Source organism: Leptonychotes weddellii, chromosome 3 (assembly GCF_054177405.1).
Source record: "Leptonychotes weddellii isolate Sample4059 chromosome 3, ASM5417740v2, whole genome shotgun sequence".
Lineage (NCBI taxonomy): Eukaryota > Metazoa > Chordata > Mammalia > Carnivora > Phocidae > Leptonychotes > Leptonychotes weddellii.
Genome location: NC_138371.1, coordinates 54485531 through 54495715, shown reverse-complemented (window position 1 = coordinate 54495715; position 10185 = coordinate 54485531). Strand labels below are relative to the sequence as shown.

Sequence of the window (10185 nt, the reverse complement as noted above, 5' to 3'; positions counted from 1 at the left end):
AGATCATGACCTGAGCTGAAATCAAGAGTCGGACACTTAAGTGACTGAGCCACTCAAGCGCCCCATATCTTCTATTTCTTCCTGAGGTAGTTTCTGTAGTTTGTGTCTTTCTAAGAATTTGTACATTTCACCTAGATTGTCTAATTTTTTGGCATAGAATTAATTGTTTATAGTATTCACTCATAATCCTTATTTTTGTAGGATTGCTAGTAATGTCCCCACTTTCATTCTTGACTTTATCAGTTTGAGCCTTCTCCCTTTTTTCTTGATCAGTCTAGCTAAAAGCTTGTCAATTTTGTTAATCTTTTCAAAAAACCAACTTTTGTTGAGTTTTTGCCATTGTTTTCTATTCTTTATTTCATTAATTTCCCCTCTAATGTTTCTTTCTTTTGCTTGCTTTGGAGTTAGTTTGATCTTTTTTAGTTTCTTTCTTTTTTTTTTTTTTTTGTTAAGGTGGGAATTTAGGTTATTCATTTAAGACCTTTTATAGCTATAAATTTCCCTCTAAGTACTGCTTTCTCTCTATCCCATAAGTTTTTTTATGGTGTGTTTTCATTTTTATTTATCTCAAATATTTTCTAATTTCTCTTCTGATTTCTTTGACCCATTGGTTCTTTGGGAGTATGTTGTTTAATTTGTATATATTTGTTAATTCCCACATTTTGTTCTGTTACTGATTTCTAATTTCATTCTATTACGGTCAGAAATATAGTATGTTTGATTTCAGTTCTTTTACATTTATTGAGACTTGTTTTATGGCTAACATAGGGTCTATGGAGAATGTTACATATCTTGGAGAATGTTTCATGTGTACCTGAGAAAAATGTGTATCCACTGTTGTTGGATAGAGTGTTCTATAGATAGTACTTAGGCCTACTTTGTTTATAGTGTTGTTCAAATCTTCTGTTTTCTTGTTGATCTTCTATCTAGTTGTCATATCCATTTTTGGAAGTGGGGTATTAAAATCTCCCAACTATTATTGAGACTTGTCTATTTCTCCCTTCAATTCTGTCAGTTTTTGCTTCATGTATTTTGGAGCTCTGTTGTTAAAGTGTATATATGTTTATGATTTTATGTCTTTGATATATTGGCCTTTTATCATTGTAAAATGTCCTTCTTTGTCTCTGATAATAATTTTTGTCTTAAAGTGTATTTTTATCTGTTACTTGTATAACCATCCCAGCTTTCTTTTGGTTTCTGTTTCCACAGTGTATCTTTTCCCAAGATTTTACTTTCTTTTTTTTAAGATTTTATTATTTTTTCAGTAATCTCTATACCCACTGTGGGGTTTGAACTCATAGCCACGAGATCAAGAGTCACATACTCAGCCAGTCAGGTGCCCCACAAGATTTTACTTTCAACCTGTTTATGTGTTTGAATCTAAAGTGTGTCTCATAGACAACATATGGTTACATTATGTTTCTTTATTTTTTAATCCAGCTGGCCAGTGTCCCTCTTTTAATTAGGGTGTTCAAGTCAGTTGCATTTAACATAATTAGCATTAATGTAGAATTTAGGTTTGCCATTTTGTTATTTGTTGTGTATGTATTTTATGTCTCTTCTGATTCTTTATTTCTCTACTACTAATGCCTTTTTTATTAAAAATGATATTTTCTGGTGTACCATTTTCATTTCCTTCTTGTTTCTTTTATTGTATTTCTTTGAGTTATTTTCTTAGTGGTTGTCCCAGGATTACAATTAACGTATTAATTTATTTATAACAGCCTAGTTCAGATTAATACCAACTTAACTTCAATAGTATACACAGGTTTTGTTCCTATATAGGTCCATTCCCTCCCCCTTCCCATCCTTTGTACTGTTATTGTCATGAAACATACATTTTTATACATTGTATGTTCCTCTACATAGATTTATAATTATTATTTTCTTAAGTTGTCTTTTAAATAAGGTAGGAGAAAAAAGTTACAAAAATACACCTACACCATCCTTTATATCTACCTATGTAATTACTTTTCCTGGTGCTCTTTATTTCTTCATGTGGATTTGATTTACTGTCTAGTGTTCTTTCATTTCAGGCTGAAGGATTCCCTTTAGTATTTCTTTATAAGGCAGGTCTACCAGCGATGAACTCTCTCAGGTTTTGCTTATTTGAGAATGTCTTAATTTCTCTTTCATTTTTGAAGGACAATTTAGTTAGATATAGAATTCTTGGTTGATAGTCATTCTTTCAGCACTTTGAAAATGTTAATCCTACTGCCTCTGGTCTCCATGGTTTCTGAAGAGAAATCAGCTGTTAATCTTACTAGGATTCTTTGTATATGATGAATCACTTCTCTCACGGCTTTCAAGATTCTTCTTGGTTTTTGACAGTTTGGTTATGATTTGTCCAGATGTGGATCTCTTTGAGTTTATTATACCTTGACTTTGATCAACATCATCTTTTTATTCAAAACTGAGAAATTTTTAGCCTTCATTTCTTCAGATACTCTTTCTGCCTCCTTTTCTCTCTCCTCTTCTGGGATTCCCAGTATATAAATGTCAGTACACTTGATGGAGTCCCACAGGTCTCTGACAGTTTTTTCCTTCATTTTTTCCCCCATTTTTCTTCCTTTTTTTCTGTTTCTCAGACTGTATAATTTCAATTGACTTGTCTTCAGTATCACTGATTCTTTCTTCCACATGTTCAAATGTGCATTGAGCCCTTCTGAATTTTTCATTTCAGTTATACTTCTCAACTAGAATTTCAGTTTGGCTCTCTTATATAATTTCTATATGTTTTTTTATTGCTCTTCTCTGTTTGGGAAAGCATCAACCTTGTACTTTAGTTCTTTAAAAATGGTTTCCTTTAGTTCTTTCAAAATATTTAAAATAGCTGATTTGAAGTCTTTGTTTAGTAAATCTAAGTTTCCTCAGATACAGTGTCTGTCGATTCCATTTTTTTCCCTGTGCATAGGCCATACTTTCTTGTTTCTTTGCACCTTTTATACTTTTGTTGAAAATTAGACATTTAAAATAATACAATGTGACAACTCGAAGATCAGATACTTCTCCTCTCTCCAAGATTAGTTCTTGTTTGCTTAGTGACTCTTTAAACTATTTCTGTAAAGTCTTTATTCTTTAATGTGTATAGCCACTGAAGTTTACTTGGTTGGCTTAGTGGTCAACTAATGATTGGACTGAGAGTTCCTTAAATGCCTGCCATCTCCCAGTCTGTAAAGGGACTCCATGTGCATATTGGGGCACACTTTCAACACTCAGGTCCTGTGTGTACAGAAACTCAGTCAGTCAGAGATGAAAACTTCCCTGAACATGAACATAGCCCTGGGCATCCACATGACCTTCTAGATTCCCAGGATATCCTTGAGCTTTTCTAAGCCCCTAAGGACATCTCATTCCCTAGTTTTTCCTGTTAAGCTTTTTGGTTAGTCTATTATTTGCCTTAACTGTTGTATACTGCCCTAGGCAGCCTTCACATTAATCAGTTATCTCTAATTGCTTTTGACAAATGTTTCTGAGGATGGGAAGTGGGTGTGTACAAGACTTTTTGCATTGGGGAGTGCAGAATCAGGCCAAAGAACGATAGCCTTCCCAGTGGCTGCCAGGCTGCCAGTTTCACTCTGATTCCATGTTATTGATGGGGGTGGAAATGGGGGTGGGAATAAGGCAAGTTAAAATACCACAGAGTCCATTGTTTTTCTTGACTAAATGCTCCCCAGATTGCTGCAAGCCTTTGGTTACTTTCTAGAGTTCTGAACAAAGTTGATTCTGACAGTATTTGTCTTTTTCTTGGTGCTTTGATGGTTAAGACCCTTTTCCTTTTTCCACTATTTTTGCTGACGTAACTCCTGCTATTCCTTTTGAGAAGACTTATGCTTATTCCAATCCCCGTTCCTTTGTATATGACCAGTTTTAAGTGTCAGGTTTTGTTGTTTTGTCTCTTTTAACTAAAGCCTTTAAGATCTTTTCTTCAGCTCTGTTCTGAAATTTCATAATGATGTGACTTGGTGTGGGTCTTTTCTTACTCATTGAGCTGGGCCCTTTAGAATTTCCACTGTGTCCTTGGTACTTTCTTCCCTACTGCTTCATTTTCTGATAGTCCTATTTGGAGGATGTTGGACTTCATGAATTGATCCTCTGATTTTTCATATCTTTCTTCTCTTGCTTTTTATCTCTATAAACTTTTCATTCTACTCTGTGAGATGCCCTCAACTTTGAATTCCCAACTCTTCTATTGAATTTTCATTTCTATATCTTATAAATTTCCAGGAACTTTCTATTTTTTATTATTCCTTTTTTATAGTATTCTGTTTAGTTTTATCTTCTTTTATCACTCTGAGGATAATAATAGCTGTTTTTAAAAAAAAATGAATATGCGTTAACTCTCTACACTGTTTCCTCTGAGTTTCTTTTTTCTGTTTATCTCTCTTGGCTGTTCATTTAAAAAGAGTGATGCACAAATAAATATATGGCAAATACCATCTGTTTGCTAAAAAAGTAATGTGACTGCATCACTTTTTTTCAGCCCAGATGCTAATGTGTGTCTATTTTTTCGTTAGTTATGTGTCAGCTGCTTGCTCGTTAAGGTTTACTTGATTCAAAATAAATCCCACATGTCTTCTGCTTTGGGACCTCAGTTGTGCTACAGCATGGTCTTGCTCATAACCTTTTCCTGTTTTGTCTCTCATGTGATTTTGCATGTTGGTCTGTAGCTGTTTTCTTTTACTTGTGGTCATCCATCACAGCATGGATCAAGATTCACCGAATTCTTAGACACTTAGCAGAGACTTGGCCTGTGCTGGTGGACAGGCTTTGTTTGGGGAATCTGTCTCTTTAGTTCAAGAAAGTTTCATAATGACCCAGCAGTTCCATTCCTAGGTATATACCCCAAAGGAATTAGAACAGATACTCAAGCAAAAATTTATACATGAAGGTTCATAGAGGCATTATTCATAATAGCCGAAAACTGGAAAGGCCGAAATGTCCATCAGCTGATGAAGAGATTAATAAAATATGGTATAGCCATCTAATGGAATATTGTTGGGCCATGAAAGGAAATGAAGTATGTGTACCTGCTACGACATGGCTGCCACAACACTAAAAAGATTACACTAAGTGAAAGAAACCGATCACAAAAAGCCACATATCATACAGTTCTATTTATATGAAATGTCCAGAATTGGCAAATGTATAGGGACAAGAAACAGATAAATGGTTGCTTAGGGGTCTGACCAATAAAGAGTCCAGGGTTTCTTTTTGAAGTAATAAAAATTTCTAAAATTTACCTATCTATGAATATATTAAAAACCCATCGAGTTTCACACTTTAAATATGTGCATTTTATGGTTCATGAATTACTTCAATGAAGGTATTTAAAAAAAAAAAGAAAGGCTCATAAGGGTCTGGAACAGACTGTTCTCGAAGCCCCTGTGAAAGCCCTACCTGTATTAGGCTCTGCCTCCATATATTGATCTTCCTCCACACATCTGAGGTCACATGACTGAATCTGCTCTTGTTAAATGCTTGCTTTAATTTTCTTCAGTAGAGTTTTCATCCCCACCACTAGTACTAGATTTTCAGGATCAAGGTTTGCTTTTAACCTCTGTCTATAGATACGTAGAGAGAAAACTAGTGCTGAATGATATGTATTAAAAAGTCAACAGGGTGGCATATAGTTGAGTTTTTAAATAGTCTTTATATAGTCTTTCTTCCCATTCTTTTAGCTTTTTCAGATTTTTGACATTTTCCTCCCTTTTTCCCTCTGCTAAAAATCCTGTGAGAGAGTTGGTTTTTTCTGGCCGATGACTCCCGCTACTCTTTTAGATTTGGTGTTTGTGCTATATTCAGTAAATAACATAAATGTTATAGCCACATGTCTTTTAAAATGTAAATGTCTTGGTTCATTCTCTGTTGGTGATTTTACAAACTTGACATTGAGACTTCAGGAGCTCTGGGTTGAGTTCAGGGTTAGTAAATCTCCTGCCTTGAGAACTGTCAACAAGTTAGTGGTTCATTTCCCTTGGACCTGAAATTCACACACATTAGCCCAGGGAGGCCCTTATTATGGGGAACAGGAAGTTAGGGATGGCAACTCTTGGTTAAATGACATTGAGAGGTGGTGATTTCATACACTAAAGAGAAAACTTTAAAACTAATTGGCAAACTTCTCGTTCTCAGCCTTGCTGTTGACATTATTCCACACCACCCATCTCTTTCATCTCTTCACATTTCCTTGGCATAGGCTTCTTCTGATGCTTCTAGATTTTTTCTTCAAATTATCTTAATCAGAAATATTTTTGTTTAATTTTCACATATCTTTCTCAACATATTTGTCATCAGACTGTCATTCTTCTTAAATATGTACAGACCAACTATCTGTCCCTCTCTCCCATTAATCCCTCCTCCCATTTTTCCAAAGAACTCAAATCCTCAGGCATAATATCATCTGTTAAAATTCCCTTGGAAACTCTTTCGACCACTTTAAAAATCTACTCGTTCCAGTTTATTGTGTTTTTGGCTGCAAAGCAGAGGAGGTTACTTTTATCAGTTTTTAACTACATTCTTAGGGTTAGTTTACCCCCTTCACCTCTCATAAGAGGACACTTCTCAAAGTCACCTCTGTCCTTTCTGCTCAGCTCTCTGCTTTTCTAATACTGGCCTCTAGCTAGAAATTACTTCTTGTTTCATACAAGATTGCTGTCGTCTTTCTGGCCGATGGTTAAGGAAAACCAGGAAATATTTATTGAAGTCTACCTTTTTATCTTAATATCTATTCTAATATATTGTTTATGTAATATTTATAGAACACCCACACTTCTTACTCATGTTACCAGTAAATGTGCAGCAGAATATTAAATTAAAGGATGAATAATTAACAAATTGATGGATCTCAGAAAATACCCAGAGCTCTTTATTAGTCTTACGAAAATAAATCTCTTCACTGGACTTTGAATTCATAGCCAAGAACAATTTCAAGCGTGCTTATGTACAAGTTCTGATTAAAGTCTTTTATATTTTTATACTGTAATTTTCTAATTGTGGATGTATCCGAGGCAAGCCATCAAGTGGTATTTCATCTATGTCATTTTCATTATGAAAGTAATACACATGCATATTGTAAAGATATTTAAAGACCTGGGTGGCTCAGTTGGTTGGGCGACTGCCTTCGGCCCGAGTCATGATCCCGGAATTCTGGGATCGAGTCCCGCATTGGGCTCCTGGCTCAGCAGAGAGCCTGTTTCTCCCTCTGACCCTCTCCCTTCTCATGCTGTTTCTCTCTCTCTCAAATAAATTTAAAAAATCTTAAAAAAAAAAAAAAATCATATAAAAACTCAACTATAAGCCATCCAGCCTGTTGACCTTTTTTTAAATAATGCTCTTTTAAACTTATTTGTGATCAAGTCTTTGATTTTTTATTTCATTTTTTTAAGTAGTCTCTACGCCCAACAAGGGGCTCAAATTCATGACCCCGAGATCAAGAGTTGGTTGCTCTACCAATTAAGGCAGCCAGGCACCCCCAGCCTATTGGCTTTTTAATCATTCAACACTATCTAGCCATCTACCAATTTATTCATTCATTCATATATATGTATACCACACGCACGCACACACACATTAAAGCAGATTAGTTTGTATATTAATGTTACAGATAATAGAATCAACTTAGATTTTGTGACAAAGGAAAATGGCTGTAGTAGATGAGAATGTGAACTGTATAATAATTAAAACAAGGCCACGTTAACTGTAAAGGAAAACAGAATGAAAATAGTCTGTAAATAAATTACTAAGTTCAACCCACCATATGATTTGAGTTGAGAAATGACATTAGAACAGTACAAAGACCAGTGTACTCTGTAAACTCAGCAGAAAGTTGTCTGGGGGTCTGTGCTGCTGAACAATATTGTGTGGACCTCTCTCCTGCCGGTACCTACAGTTCTACATAATATTTCATGGCTTAATAGTTTTCTATTTTAGAATGTGCATTAGTTTACTTAAATAGTCCCTTATTTAGGTTATAATCCAGTTTTAGCTATTCTACATAGTGCTGTGATGGATATTCTCAGACATACTTTGCATACTTCTTTGATTATTTTTTTAGGATAAACACCATTGGGTCAAAGGGTTCGTGCATTTTGAATCTGACTGCCAAACCGCGCACCAGAGAGGAGGAACAAATTTATTGTTACATCCAAGATAGACTTAGTTTATGCCCCATTCTGTGCTCCCTGCACCGTTCGTCTACAACCAGTGAATACACAGAGCCATAGCACTGACTCTGTATTATGATGGAGCTTATTATGTGTTAGAATTGTCCATATTGGAGGAGTTTGATGAAGTCTACCAGTGAAGAAAATGTTTACACTCACAACTTGGATTGCATGGTACTCGTTTTGAAAAGCAGTACTTTCCTTGGGCACCAGGGGGCTCAGTCTGTTAAGCGGCTGACTTCGGCTCAGGTCATGATCTCAGGGTCGTGGGATCAAGTCCCACCTGGGACTCCACACTTAGTGGGGAGTCTGCTTGTCTGTCTCCCTCTGCTTCTGCCCCTGCCTCTGCTCGTGCCTGCATGCTTCTCTCCCTCTCAAATAAATAAATTAAAAAAATCTTGGAGGGAGGGAGGTAGGCAGGCAAGCAATAAGTTAAACCGTGACACTGAGTGTGTGTTGGTGTTTTGCTGTGTATGGGACTTGGTCATAAGGCATGATCCTTTCTCACCTTAGATGAGTGACCGAGGAGGTGGTGTTCCTTTGAGGAAAATTGACAGACTCTTCAACTACATGTACTCAACTGCACCCCGGCCTCGTGTTGAGACATCCCGAGCCGTGCCCCTGGTATGTGATCAAGAAATAACAAAGTGTAAAAAAAGAAGAAAGAATTGAGTGTGTTTCTGTGAGTTGCCAAAAAAAAAAAAAAAAAAATCAAATGAATACCAAATAAAGCAGTTTAGCAGTTGCGTAAGGTACCCATGAGGGAGAAAGGAAGCTATTAGAAAAAACACTTTCCTCTGAATTTAAACAGCCTTTGGCTCATTTCTTCTTTTGATTGAAAAGAGCACAAGACAGGGAGTATTGTTTCACAGTTCCTATTGTCAAGCCTGATAGTGATATGCCAGTAGTTTCATGCAGTTAACCACATTTTGATTTACTATGTCCAACATGAAGACTAAGTTACTGGTTTTGCCGGCATTTTTGGTCGACACTGGTTGAATCTTCAGTGTTGATTTTTTTTTCCCCTCAAGTACTTGTAATTAGAAAAATCTCATAATCTAGACCCAGAAAAAAGACTAGAGTTCTGATCGCTTAATTGCCAACCTGGAAAAGGCTCAAATTATAATTGTTGTGGTGGTATTTTTTATTGATCGCAGTCACCTGTTTTCAGGTTTCATGTGATCAGCTTTTGAATTCACTCCATCCTTGCCCTCTAACCCCTAGAAAAGCACTTTGCCAAATCTCTGACCTGTAACTTAGGGGGAACTACTCTTCGGACTTTGAAACTTCTCTGGCGTAGGTGCTGGAGTTACACTGTAACATGATGAAATGCAGTATGAATAAGAATATAAAATAGATGGATCTATTTTAGATTCTTCCTAAGAAGTTACTGGAAGGACTTAGAGTTGTACCTGTTACACAGCACAGATTCTGTAACTAGAACTGTAATCTAGTTCATGTCTTATCATACTTTTAAAATGATTACACCAGGACCGTGCCTCTCAAATTGAGGTAGATATGCATCCATGCAACAACAGGCAGACACGGTCAAATAATAACCATGAGCACCTTCTTAGATTCTGATTTTACTCTAAGAAGTAAGGGAGGGTTGGGATGTTTAAATTACAGAGCTGTGGGCAGGGATAGGACAGGGATCCAGGGATGGCAGCAGGAGAGCTGTCACCACCCCGAATCAAAGGGAGAAGAAGTTAGCAGAACCCAGAAGGGACTGTAACAGAGCAGCCCCTTATACTCAAGTGGTCTAACACCAAGGGAAGTAAACCTCAGCGGGAATGAAACAGGGGAATGAATACCCTGACTTGACTCCCTCTGAACTCCTACGGGGTTCCCCACTGGCTGGACCCACTGGAAGCAGAGGGCAGGGGAATCTGTTGATAGCATCCTCCCAGGGCAAGGAGTCACGTGGAGAATGGATAGTTGATTTGGAGGGGTAAACAGAAACTCTGATTAGAAAAGCCAAGTAATAGAGCGCCTGGGTGGCTCAGTCGTTAAGCGTCTG

The 10185-nt window shown here is 36.7% G+C and overlaps 1 protein-coding gene across 3 annotated transcripts in view; it reads left to right on the top strand.

Moving 5' to 3' along the window:
* The window catches only part of PDK1 (pyruvate dehydrogenase kinase 1), a 31399-nt gene that overhangs the window by 15240 nt on the left and 5974 nt on the right, over window positions 1–10185 (top strand). For 2 of the 3 annotated variants that reach the window (XM_031035584.2, XM_081814174.1), the window contains exon 9: window positions 8679–8789. The exons of the other annotated variant lie outside the window; for it this stretch is intronic. In XM_031035584.2, coding sequence (XP_030891444.2) covers window positions 8679–8789 — 111 coding nt within the window. The remainder of the gene's footprint in view (window positions 1–8678; window positions 8790–10185) is intronic. 3 annotated transcript variants of the gene reach the window in all.